The 14,210-nt window shown below is 43.3% G+C and overlaps 1 protein-coding gene across 1 annotated transcript in view; it reads right to left on the bottom strand.

Moving 5' to 3' along the window:
- GATB (glutamyl-tRNA(Gln) amidotransferase, subunit B) overlaps positions 1-14,210 on the bottom strand; it is an 84,958-nt gene that overhangs the window by 44,278 nt on the left and 26,470 nt on the right. Inside the window, exons 3-4 of the mRNA XM_011973232.1 lie at positions 2,684-2,797; positions 151-349 (exon numbers count right to left, since the gene is read on the bottom strand). Of these exons, the coding sequence (XP_011828622.1) occupies positions 151-349; positions 2,684-2,797 (313 nt within the window). The remainder of the gene's footprint in view (positions 1-150; positions 350-2,683; positions 2,798-14,210) is intronic.

Here is a 14,210-nt window from a genome sequence, read left to right as displayed (position 1 = left end):
AATCCTAATGCTGATATTTTGGTCTCCATCTGTTAGGCTCCTGTGACTGCTTTCTCAATTTGTTTAAGAAAACTCTAACGATGAAACGAGGGGCCTGCAATCCAAGAACTGAAGTAGATAGGAGAAGTAATGAAAACACTCCAAGTCTACCTGCCCTGTTCAAATCAATGAGCGTCTGTGACCTCAGGTCATCGTGGAGGCTTTTGCCACTGTCTTGCTCCAACTGGATCTGCTTGATCCTCACCGTCTTGGGGATCACCTGACTCTGCTTCTTCCCTGCACAGACGCCGTATGTCAAGCTCCCATTCACAGCAATTGGGAGCCTCTGCTGGGTAATTTGGTAGCCTGCCTGCACACAAACATAGGGTACACACAGTCACTGGTCCACACATAAAAGCTGGGATTCAGTTTACTATCCCTTTTACAATGTCACACAAAGACAGGCCTTCTTAAAGCAAAAACAGTAAAAGAAAAAAAAGGAAAAGGAGAAAAAAATTAGTCGCTGCATTGCAGCCATCATTGAACCTGGTCTCTTCTGCCCCTGCCATTACTCCTTCACCCTCCCCAAATCCTCCACTCCCGATAACAACACAATAAACAACACGAATTCAGCCCATCACCCTCACTAAAGTGCTGTACTGGGGAATAACAATAATATCATTGTCAGGGACCCCTAAGAAAAGAATTTATTGTTTCCATCCAGCTCATTAGCCTAAACTCTGCATCTCATTGCCAGGCTCCTGGCAAACCCTCCTTATTCGGAATGCTGGCTAAGCATTTTGCCATCTACTCTCCACACGGCCAACAGCAGTTGCTAGTGTGTGTTTAAGCTTGTTTTGTTTCCGCTTTTTAAAGGAATCAATCATGGCAGCTGCCCTCCCTGACCCAACTTCCCTAGCTCCTCCAGCCAGAAAACGCTGTGCCACTCCCCCTCCGTTAACGGAAGGCACATGCTACTAAAGCACTGATGGATCCTGCAAGGATCCCTCACCTGCTTCTAAGTGGAAAGGAAGAATTACTTTCAAATGCACAGAGGCACCAACACGCACTAAAGAGATAGCAGGTCAATGAGGAGAACTGGAGAAGAACAGAGAATAAGAGCAAAGGCATCTGTGGCATTTTCTAGGTCCCAGGCGCTGCTCTCACTGTGTTCCACTCAGTTAATTCCACAACCATCCTTGGAAGGAGGAACAAGGCACGGAGGGATCAGGACCTTGCCCACAGTCACATACAGAGCTAGTGAGCATCAGTGTCAACGTCTGAATTCAGGTGGTCAGGCTCCAAAATCCGTGTCTTTCACCACTTGGCCAGCCATTAGTTTAAGAACTTTAACTGCATCAGAAATACTACTGTGCTTGTCAAAAGACAGACTGCTTGGCCCGACCGCAAAGGTTTCCAACTCAGTAGGTCGAGGGTGGGGCCTGAAGATTTCTATTTCTTACCGGTTCCCAGGAGATACTGACGTTAGTGCCCTGGGGACCACACTTGGAGAATCCTGCAAAAGGCTAACCCGTTTTCTATGCTGAGGCGAGAAGTCTCAATTTGTAAAACTAAGCTCTGGGTAGGTTGTTGGATAAAATATAAGATACCCAGTTAAATCTGAATTTCAGATAAACAACAAATGCTTTATTATATGAGTATGTCCCATGAAACTCTAGATTATTTGAACGATCTGGGCCAGAAAGACCAGAAAGCCACAGATGACCAAAACATCTCATTTTAGTCATATTATTACTAAATCTCCCACCTCAACCAAACTGTCTGTCACTCTTAAAAGATAAAGAAAGGTGGTTTAATTCTTTCTGCCCTACCAAACAGTAGACTTGCTGAGAGGCTGGAGGCCAGAGGGGAAAAGCAGCAGCCCCTGGAGAACGCAGTCTTACTTGTATTTTTTATTTAATTCTACTCATGCCCTCACCCACTAAAAAACAGCTCCCCCCAATCTTCAGTTCAAGGAGAATGAGGTAAAACAATATCGTCACTGTTGTTTTTCTGAATCAGACCAAATGAAACATTATTTTGGGAAACCCATTCAACATTTCAGTTTTGTTCCAGTTCGATGGTATGAAAAATTGGCTCTCACTCACATGGTGTGGCTTAAAGAAAAAAACTTTTTAATTTTCAGAAAAAAGCGGGTCAGTATGGAGTGTACTGCTCAGCCAATTACTGTTCTTGGTCCAGGTTTCTGGTTCATGTTTCCGCTTACTATTGTCCACTTACTTGCTCCTTGTGAGATGACAGAAATGTCTCCAAAGGAGACAGCCCTATTATTGGGAACTTCAACTTAAAAGCGAGACGCCCTCGCTCTGCCGACAGAGCTACAGTATGCATTTACTGTTGCATCAGCCAGAGGCTTAGCTTTTGTACTAACAGGCAATTAGCACCAAATACCACGGGCAGGCTGAGCCTGCGAACACTGGCTTCTACTCCCTGTGCAATTATGAGCGAGCCACCAGAAGCATGAGGTAAGCAAGAAGTCAGCAATCAGGACAATTGCATCCAATCTAGTAAACATCAGGGGCACCTTCCTGCATCAGGGCTGGGCAGAACTTCCCGCTGGGATGGACACAGTGCTGGCTGAAAGCATGAGAGGCACAGCCCCTTTCCCTTGCTCCGACCCCCTACAGCAGGGCTGGCCCAGCTCTGAGAACTTGCAGTGGGGTGGATCACAAAGTGTACTTACAGGGAGGTCTGCATAGAAGTAGTGCTTCCTGTCAAACAAGGACTTCTTGTTTATGTGGCAGTTCAGAGCCAGGCCTGTCATCACCGCCGCTTCTACACACCTCCTGTTGAGAACCTATGGGAACACAATACACAGTTCCTCTCAGAACCGCAGGCTGAACAAATGCTTCTCCCACACACTGACATCCTCGCTGAATATGCAACTTGGCCCTTCAACAGGCATTATCTCTGGTTCTCTGGGTGGGCAGCTCCAGTTCACAAGCCGACTGTTTGCCTGGGAATCAGGGAAATGATATAAAGAAGAAAATGCATGCAGCAGTGGGCCCCACTAGACACTTAATGAACTGCCATATCGGGAACCCTTTCCCCCAGTGCCCGGCATCAAAGCTACAGGAAGAGCCCCAGAAAAGCTTAGCAGAGCAGTTACTACATAGAATAAATCTAATCTCACTCCTTCTACAAACAGAATAAGGGGCCGGTCAGAATACACGAGAGGCACTGATTCCTGAGACGAGTCCTGATGAAGGGTGGCTTCACTTTGACAGAAAAAGAATGAACTTCTGAAAACGACGGCCGTAGCCATCTTCTCAAGGGCTAGGAAATGTGGCATAGCTGTTGCCTGGCTTTCTGTCCGTGCCAGGCCAACTCCCTAAAAGTGGAACACCAACAGAGGGCCTGTCCTACACACCAGATGACTCCGTGCTGCTGGTCTCTCTGGGGGCACCCGGCGCCCCAGTTCCCTCTGGGTCCCACCCTGCCCCACTTACAGGGGTGAATGACCAAGAAATGGCTGGCACACTTCCCAGCACCAAAGAATGTGAGCAGCCTTTAAGAACACTGGGGGTCTGGAACTACACAGACAACGAGAGATAATGTAGCCAAGGAGAAAGAGCATTAAGTTCTTGAGTCAGGTTCGAATCCCACTTCTGCCCTGACTAGGAGCCTCAGTTTCCTTGTGTCTAAAATTGGGATTTAAGATCTACTTTGCAGAACGGATAAAGTGATAGCTGGAACACCTCCCCTAAGGTAGAGATTCAATAAACACTTCATTTCCCTACTCTACTTTGGGAAAATTTTGGAGGACGTCATGTTTGCAGATGAAATATATTTCTATTTTTATTAGGATATTTATGATGTTCTTTAGTATATTTAATATGCTATTATTGATACAGATACGGCTTTCTAGTTGAGCATTTCCACACCCACCGTTTTATTTCAGCCTCACAGCAACCCTGTAAAATAAGGAATCTGTATTATTCTAATATTTCAGATTAAAAAAACAAAACTAAGACACAAAGAGTCTAAAACATTTGCCCAAATTCACAGAACTGGCAAGTGGTAAAGCGCCTGTAGTCCCAGTTACTTGGGAGGCTGAGGCAGGAGAATCACTTGAACCCGGAAGGTGGAGATTGCAGTGAGCTGAGATCTTGCCACTGCACTCCAGCCTGGGCGACAGAGCGAGACTTCATCTCAAAAAAAAAAAAAAAAAAAAAGAAACCCAAACAAATCTCCCTCCTAGTGACAACATCACATCCTTATTTTTTAGGACTCAGGTTATAAGATGGAGCCATTTCACAGTTTCTATTTGGAGTTCTTCATTCTATGCCTAATAATGTCAGCCCTGCAGCAACAAAGGTTTTCAAGAAAAGATGTGTGGGGAACAGGAGGCTCTAATTATTGATGTTTTCACTTGCCTAATGTTTGGCATTTTACTGAGCGGTTGTTACTAAGATACAAATATAGCTGGGTGGAAAATCCTGCCAAATAAAAGCCTGATGATTCGGGTCCAGGCACACAGAACGTGAAACTGGAGTCCCGACCCTGGGCTTTGCTCTTCCTGGGGCCAGAATGCAACCAGCCACGGCTGGCTCATAAACTGCCTGACTCCTGGTCTGTACCAGTTCTGCCTCATCATTCCCTCTGCTTTCCTAACCACTGCTTTCGCTCTCATTTCAAGCCACTTTGCCCCTCGGACCAAGCGCTTCCTCCTTCTAGGCATGAAGAGAACTCAGATTATTTTGTTTGTTTATTTTCGAGCACACACCATAGCCTCCCCGTGGGTGAAGAGCTGAGGACCATCACAGACTCTCACTGTGTCCGTGTGCACACAAGTACACGGGCACTTCATAAACCACCACTTTCCAGAGAAGAAGGCAGTAAAACACACAAACACTACAGTGATACTGAGAATATGCTTTAATCTTTTTTTGATGATTTAGAAGCCATGAAGTACTTCGAGGTCAGAATTACAAGCATCAATCATCACACACTACAGCTGCACCGAGGGCCTAGTAAACAAAGAGTGCTAGTTAAAAGAATGCCAAGAAAAAAAGGAATTTCCTAGGATCTTAGTCAAGCTGCTTGTGACAGATGGAGGTCCAGGTCAGCATGTTCTGAGGATAGGATACAGAATGGGAAAATTCAACTTGGGCTGTCTTCACTCCAAAAAAAATTCTTAAATGTCTATAAAGCACTAAACTTTAGGGATACAGAGATGAATAGGACTCTGTCTCTGCCCTCAATGAATCCGCAGTGGTGACATGAACCTGCCAGCGTCTGCAAACCCTTTTCAAGTTTGTCTTTCATACCAGGGTGATCCTGCTAAAATTGTGAATCTGTGGCATTCTGTTACCTGAAGTCCCTCAGTGGCCCCTGATGTTCCCACAACAAAGGCCAAGCTCTTAATGATCAAGCTCCTGCCTACATCTTCAATTTCATCTACTACCACGTCTCCCTACAACACCTCTGGTGTAGTTCTCCTGTGCAAACCGTTCGGATCTTCTGATTCTCCCCATTCTTATTCCCTTCAAAATCCTAGTGAGATGTCACCACCTCTGTGAAGCCTTCCTTGTCGTCTTTTCTGTGTACCTCTTCTGACCTTCTACACATTCCCATTGGGGCCTCTATCACAGTGGATTGAATTTGTTCACATATATTTCCACACAATTGCAAATTTCGTGAGGTTGGGAATTGTCTGTCCACCCTTATATCCCTGGAGCCTAATACAGAACCTGAAAAATTGTGGTGCTTGATTAATGTGTGTTGAACTCAAAGGAGGAGGGAGGGGATGAGTATCAATGGAAGGTTTCAGAGAGGCAGTGATGCCCCAGTCTCCTCTAAGGTGTCGTTTGTCACATGCTGGCCTGCAAACTTGTTTCTGGAAGTGCCCTGAAGTGACAACTGATTGTGTGTGATACGATCAAGATGTAACTTAAAAACTAAAAAGACTAACTTGGCTTGAAGAAAGTATGTTCCAGAATTTCTTTGTAATTAAATGACTACAAAGGATCTCAGGGTTAGCCAGAGCAGCTCTTGTTTGGAAAGAAGGCGAGCAATCTTTGGTACTCACGTAGCACACCTTTCTCAGCTGAGCCTTCAGAGGCTTCTTTTTGGCTTCAGCAAGGGTCAGCAGCGAGTATTTATTGCGTCAGGAAGTGTGCCGCACATCACACACGCATGCCATTGAATCCTCTCATTCCTAGGGTAGATACTATTATGATCCTCATCTTACAGTGATGGAAAGCATAGAGATGACATAGTTTGGCCAGGGTGACACACGGAAGTGGCAGAGCCAGGAAGTCAGACCCCAGAACCCAGGCTCTCAAACACTATATTCAATCTGAAATCTTACAAGAAAGAAGCATGTTAGTTTTAGCTATCAAGACTACTAACACCAGGCCATAACCCCAGAGCAGCACCTCAACCCAAATCCTACCGAACATCATTTAAGGCAGATGCTATTTCTAATGTGTTTCTCCCTGCCAGTTTCTCCCTCTTTAGATTTGCTTCCAGATGTTGAACTCCCAGAGGACGAGCATTGTGTTCTCTTAACTACATGAAAGAATTGAGTGTTCTTTCAGTGCAGTCTCTGACACGTGGAGGGCTTGGTGACGGGTGAGCCTACATGTTTTCTCAACGAGCAGAGGATGTTCTATTGCTAGACTTCAGAAACCCTTAGACACAGGTACCCATACAATGATTTATCAAATAAGAGGCTAATTCTTCTATTTAATCAGAAGATGAGAAAGCTGTGATGGGTAGAGGTAGGAGATGAGATAAATACACAGTGGGTGGCCAACAAATTGTATGACTAGTAGAGAGAGATAAGGCACATCATGGCCAGGAAAAAGATCTTGGGGTGGTGGGTGGCGGGAGTAGCAAATGCTTTTTAATAAAGAATTGCTTGTTTGGCTTATTGTAAGACCTGCGTAGTGCTGCAACCATAACTTCTTTGAAACCTAAGATACATCCAGCTCATAAGCAACATAAACAACTCAGTTTGCATGAGACCTCTAAGAGGACACAGCGACCCCAATTTGAGAAACAGGCTTGTAGTTTTAACATTTATTTAGCTAAACCAGACAAACATTCCCTGATCTCTGAGACCATCATTTAACAACAGCTCCTAACACTTTCAAACAAATCACCAAGTTCTCCACATTCTACTTTCTTAACATAGCATGCCTTCAGTTTTAATTCAGGTCTTTGTTTAAACACCACCCACTCCCACCAGGACTTCTGCCACTCACCACCTGGCCAGGAGGTTTCTCTGCCTCCATTTTCAGCCCTTTAGTCTCTCTTCCACACCTCTCCTAGGGCGACTTTTTTGAAGGATAAATCCGTTCATGTAATTCCTCTGCTTAAAATCCTTTTCACTGCTTCCCAGTCCTAACAGGATAAAGTCCAATTGCCTGGCAGAGGCTTCAGTGCCCTTGGTGGTCTACCCCGACCACCTCTCTAGCTTCCTCTTCCTCCAGTCCCCCTGACCACCATGTTCCCGCAGCCAGACATGAGACACGCTTTCATACAAACTGCTGCTTCCACCATGTTCCCGCAGCCAAACATGAGACACGCTTTCATACAAACTGCTGCTTCTGCTGGGAATGCTCTTCCGCATCTGATTCAGCAAGATCTTAGCATCCGGCAAGACTTTCGGATGTCACCTCTTTTGTGACATCTTTCCCACCACTACTACAGTCGAGGTCTTTCTTCCATTTAGCTCCCCTGGCACTTGGGGAACACACTGTCTCCCCAAACAGACTGAGTTCCCCGAGGGCCATCAGGTCATTTTGTCTTATTCTTCTTTGCCCCATCACCTAAATATAATACCAAGCTGATTAAATGAGATAATGAATAAGTTAACATTTCCTTCATCAACATCCAAAAGACTATACGCTGTGACATAAAAACAAAGTGTTCTACAAAAATATATGAATCAGGAAAAGGAAACCACTCTTTTAACACAGAGACTTTATTACACATGAGAGAGCAGCTGAAACGTCAAAGAGGGCACATTTGGGCAAATTAGAGATTCTCAACAGCAGGAGCCCACTCCTACCCTATAGGGTATGGAGCCATCAGAGGATGCTGGAAACACGCTAGAAGCTGGAGCCATGGGTAAGACTCACCCTCTATCAGAGACGTTGCTGGAGGCAGAGAGCGAAGGCGAAAATACCCTCTTGCTCCTTTCCTCCTACCTCTAGTCTTTTATCAGAGCCTCCTGCTGGCCTAACCCAGCCAGAAGCCAGCCAAGCGGGGGCTCTAGGATCTGTAGCCTGCAGGAGCAGCCTCCCTGCCATTCAGAGTGGAGTAGAGAAGTGGTGTAGCACAGAGCTGAGAACACACAGGCCAAAACTACCACAGCAAATACATACAGTTCTATGTTCATTTCTGTCCTTTTTTCTTTTGATAAATAAACAGCCATTCAATAAAATAATGCCACTCTCTAGTCTGTCCAGTCAACTTAAAACTGAAAATTTTGTGGATACCCTTTTCACATGCGTGGAGCCAAGAATTATGAAATCCAACTAATTTATAAGGAACATTTGTGATAACTCATCTGGATTGAACTGAACTGTAAATCTACATTAAATACCAGGAAAGGGTTTGCTAAGCAAATTAACAGAATAAAGAAGATTATATAACTTACTTAAGTCCATAACATATTCTCTAGAATTTTAGTGCTTTTATGTGAAATTCCACTAATTACAAATAAATCTATTCACAAAAGCCAGTCTCTAGGATCTATTCTGAGACATATCTTGTTATGTACTTCAAAAGAATAAAATTGAATGTCTTTCAAAATAGTCCACAATTCACACCATTTCTCTCCCCTTCCTACTTTGCCCTCAATTGGTGAGCCCATGATGCTGTAACACCCAAAGTTAGTCCAATAAGTATCTGTACATCCTTAAAAAACTGAGGCGACATGGCAAGACTAGAGTCTTTACTGAAAATCCAGCTGGCAATTCCTATCAGGCATTAAAACAAAGAATAGAAGGTGATGTTTTCCAAAAAGCCCACATGGCAATTACTCTGTGAAACTGATGCTATACATGACAAATATGATAATTGGATATAGCATGGTAAATGCTTTAATTTATGGAGAGAAAGCAATTAAGATTTATTAAGTTAAAAGAAGGCAGTAAAACAGGCCTTTATCTTACTGCTAACCATAAATTTGTCTCAAAGCATGAACTCCCTCTGATTCGTATTCAAAGCAAAAGTTACCACACGGATAAATTTTCATTACAGTTGAGAATATTGCTCCCCAGTTTCCGCACCCCTACACCGCTTCTTACCACTGAGCCCTTTTATCATCACCCAAAACAAATACAAAACCTCTTGTGCTATAATAATTAAGCTTGCTGAAGCTGGTCAGTTAGTTTTTTAAAGTGGAAATTTACCATCCAAAGGTACTCCTTTTATGCAGATATTAAATATTTATATTAACAGAACCACATAAATATATACGTTCTTTATCCTTAAACACAGGCATTGCCTAGGGACAAGGAGAATGTGAAGGCTACATTTCCTCTTTTGTGTAAATCTCTCTTTCCTGAAGGGGAAAGAAAATCAAATAGCCATTGAATAGGGAGCAACTCTGAGTCCAAAGAAGAGAAGTGTAGTCTGGCAGTTTCAGCTGTCCTCAGCTCACAGTTTTCTCTCTATTCTGAGCTCTCTTATACTAATTCCATTCCCCAGGGGCAGTCAGGAGCAAGGGGAGGAAATTTTCCTTGGTCCAGAGTGTCAAAAGTCCCATTTTTCTCATCTGGGATTTCATCCTCTTCCTGCCTTTGCCTACCTAGCAAGCTCAGGAGGCCACGGTCACCACGAGACAGGCACTTGATGCCAGCATGGTTTTTGGCACTGGGGCTATTTCTGTTTTCTTTTCTTCTTTTTGAGACAAGGTCTTACTCTGACATCCAGGTTGGAGTACAGTGGCCCGATCATAGCTCAAGGCAGCCTAGATCTTCCAGGCTCAGGGGATACTCTTTTGCCTTCTGAATAGCTGGGACCACAGGTGTGAGCCACCATGCCTGGTTAATTTTTGAATTTATATTTTGAAGAGATGAGGTCTTGCTATGTTACCCAGGCTGCTCTTGAACTCCTGGGCTCAAGTGATTTGCCTGCCTCAGCCTCCCAAAGTGCTGAGATTTCAGGCTTGAGCCACCATGCCTGGCCCTCTATTGCTTTTCCACGGACCATTGGAATACTAAGATCTGAGATTTACCTCTGGGATTTTAAAAAAAGGACAGAAAAGTCTTTGGCCTACATCAGTCCTAGGTCTACACCTAACCTGGATGAAAAGAGCTCTGCCATGATACAGTTTGGTTTGCTTGGATTTCACTTTGGGATTGGAGGCCAATGGCCCAACTACTATAGCATACATTTGTGAAGTCTCATACTTGGCTATTTAGCCATGTTAGATAGGGAGGTTACAGTGGTTGGCGGCCAGTAAAAGACAAGACGGGGTGTGTGGGTTAACTGGTCTCTATTCCTTATTCCCACAACATTCTCAACAGTTACTAATCTGGCATTACTCACTGGTGATTAACCTGATCTCTGAGAAGACTCATACTAATTGATGAATTAGGGCAAAACTTAGTCAGAAAGAACAGAATCTGAATCTCAGTCCTCACACTAGCCATGTTATCTTGTACAAATTATCTTACCTCTCTAGGCCTCACTTTCCTTATCTGTTTAGGGAAGAACAGTTACTTGGCAAGATTGACCTATGAATTAAATAAAATAACTTTTCGCACAGCAGACACTTAGTAATACTAGTTTCAGAATGAAAGTGTTATTAAATGCAAAACGCTTACCTCAATTGAATCTTTCATATGTCAACTTTTCCAGGAGGCATGGGAATTTGATGAGAAAAGGGCTAAACAGCTCCACAGATCCATTAGTTTGGATTTATAATCCAAAATAAGGCACAACAGATGCTGAAATTATATATTATGTCAACATAATATTTCCCCTTTAAATGATAACCAACCCCTTTTGTGATAATTACTTGTGTTATCTCCAGTGGAACAGACTATATTTCTTAATGTCTCAGGGAGCTTATATGACTTCATTTTCTCCATTTTATAATGAAGCAAAAATTTCCTGGATAACCTTGTATGCTTTCACATGACCAAAAAAAGCTCCCATGTGCACTAAAAGAAACAAGCTTCTAACAGGCTGAAGTTACAAACCAGTTAACTGAGCCAGTTTTTACTCCCATCTCACTCTTGCCTGCCACACATCTGTAAGTTCCTGTCTTCTAAGCTAGTAGCTACTTTTGAAATTCAATGAGAATTGATGAAGAAGAGCTGTATAAAGGACATGGGAATCAAGTAAAAACACAAAACCAAACAAACAATCAAAAATATTGCTCTTTTTGAATACAACTTTAGGATATGGCCAGGATCTTTAATGAAGAAAGATTTCTCCTACTTCAACTCTGAATATTTGTCTTTCTCTTGTCTATAATTTTTTTTTTAAAAGTATATTAATATTTAAAAAGCTAAAACACAAACTCATTCATTTTAGATTTGCCCCATACTGAAACTGCCAAGTCTTTTCTAACATGTCCTAAAATTTACTCATCAGACTCTACACCTGGAGAGATGTGATGTAACGACAAACTATTTCACATCACTGAAACCTCAAAAGGAATCAGTGATAGTAACAAGAAACATTAATTTCATGACTGAAAAGCTCTAATGATCAGAATGAGATTTACTTTCTTCTTTATATATATGATTAGTATTAAGTTGAAAGATTTGACTATTGCTAAGAAACAAAATAACTGACTTGAACCAACCAAACTCTAAGTAAGAAATGCAGCTAAGTATTCACTATTGATATGAATACAGAATCAGCTATGAACGAGGCCTATGAATATCAGAAACAAATTCCTAGAGACACCTGCCATTCTGTCAAAAGTGCACCTGCTATATATTCGCCAGCCTCACAAATGTTCTGAGAAGTGAGTCTTTGGAAGAGTCTATCAGGACAGAGACTTTTAGGAACAAAAAGCTACCTTTAATTTCATGCACCCAATAGGAATGAATATAGCATCTTCTTAGAGGCTTCTGAGTAAGTCAGAAAATCATGGAGGTTCATAAGAGAAAGAAAGAAAAAAACTTTAAACTTGCATAAGGCAAACTCCCTATTTCCTTAATTATGTTTGCTTTAGGAGTAGAAAGTAAGATAAAATAACTGGCCTGGACATTTAAAAACTGTCAATGTCATGAAGAAACGAAAGACGGAAGAGAGAGAAAGAGGAAAGGAAAGGAAAATAAACAAAAAGAAAAAGGACTAAAGAGACATGACAACTAAATGCAACGGGTGCTCTTTGACTGGATCTTTTATTGGGGGAAAAATAAAGGACAATACTGAGACAACTGTGCAAATCTGACTATGAACTGTGTTTTAAATTACAGTATTCCATCAACGTTAGCTTTCCTGACTGTGATAATCATATTGCAATCATAAAAGTGAACATTTTTATTCTTAGGAGATAGATGCTAAGATATTTAGAAAGGAAGTGCCATGACATCTGCAACTTATTCTTAAATGGCTCGTCCAAAGGAGGAAAAAAAAAATCTAGGTGCAGGATGGATTTCATTGTGCTGTTCTTTCAACCTTTCTGTAATTTTTAATTTTTTCAAAATAAAAAATGTTGAAGAGAGTGGAAGGGTTAGGTAATTCTTCTATCTAGGTGAGATGATATAAGCCTCCCACACAAAACTCAAGGAATAACTACGAAGAGAAGAAGGAGAGACCCTAAAGGAGGCAGGAGCTATTGAAACTGATGCTGGTTGGATCATGGCAGATGGGAGGCAGGACTAGATTGCAGCTCCAGACAGAGCAGCATGCGGAGGCTTGCATTGTGAATTTCACCTCCAGATCGACTGCAAGAGCAGGCCAGCAATCCTGAGAAGAGCCACAGATCTTCACAGACTGCTCCTACAGGACCCGGGAGACACCCCAAATACTCTGGGAGGTAGAAAGCCTCGGGCAAGTTTTCAAGCCCGCCTGGCCCTCTGCCTGGAAACAGACTCAGGGTGTGTTGGGAGTGAGATCCCTTGGTTTGTGTGGGAGCTGGGTGAAGCCTGAGACTGCCGACTTTCCCCTACTTCCATGACAACCTGCATGACTCAGCAGAGGCAGCCATAAATCCTCCTAGGTACCCAACTCCAGTAACCTGGGAATCTCATCCCCATTCCCCTACAGCAGCCGCAGCAAGACCCGCCCAAGGAGAGTCTGAGCTCAGACACGCCTAGCCCTGCCCCCACCTGATGGTCCTTCCCTACCCACCCTGGTAGTGGAAGACAAAGGACATACAACCTTGGGAGTTCTGCGGCCCCACCCACCACTGGTCTGTCTCCACACTACTACAGCTGAGGCTCTCTGGAAAGCGCCACCTCCTGACAGGAGGCCAACCAGCACAAAAATAGAGCATTGAACCACCAAAGCTAAGGACCCCCACGGTGTACACTGCACCCTCTGCCACTTTCACCAGAACAGGCGCTGGTATCTACGGCTGAGAAACCCATGGATGGTTCACATCACAGGACTCTGTGCAGACAACCCCCAGTGCCAGCCCGGAGCCAGGAAGACTCACTGGGTGGCTAGACCCAGAGGAGAGACAACAGTCACTGCAGTTCAGCTCAAAGGAAGCCACATCCACAAGAAAAGGGAGAGAGTATTACATCAAGGGAACACCCCGTGGGACAAGAAGATCTGAACAAGAGCCTTCAGCCCTGGACCTTTCCTCTGACAGAGCCTACCCAATGAGAAGGAACCAGAAAACCAACGCTGGTAATATGACAAAACAAGGCTTTTCAACACCCCAAAAATCACACTAGTTTACCAGCAGTGAATCCAAATCAAGAAGAAATCCCTGATTTACCTGAAAAAGAATTCAGGAGGTCAGCTATTAAGCTAATCAGGGAGGGACCAGAGAAAGGCGAAGCCCAATGCAAGGAAATCCAAAAAATGATACAAGAAGTGAATGGAGAAATATTCAAGGAAATAGATAGCTTAAAGAAAAAACAATAATGAATTCAGGAAACTTTGGACACACTTTTGGAATTGAATGACAATAATGACACAACCTATCAAAACCTCTGGGATACAGCTAAGACGGTGCTAGGGGGAAAGGTCACAGCCCTAAACACCTACATCTAAAAGTCCGAAAAAGCACAAACAGACAATCTAAGGTCACACCTCAAGAAACTAGAGAAATAAGA

The sequence above is a fragment of the Mandrillus leucophaeus genome, unplaced genomic scaffold, assembly GCF_000951045.1.
Source record: "Mandrillus leucophaeus isolate KB7577 unplaced genomic scaffold, Mleu.le_1.0 Scaffold136, whole genome shotgun sequence".
In the NCBI taxonomy this organism is placed as follows: domain Eukaryota; kingdom Metazoa; phylum Chordata; class Mammalia; order Primates; family Cercopithecidae; genus Mandrillus; species Mandrillus leucophaeus.
This window is presented reverse-complemented; position numbering and strand designations above follow the sequence as displayed.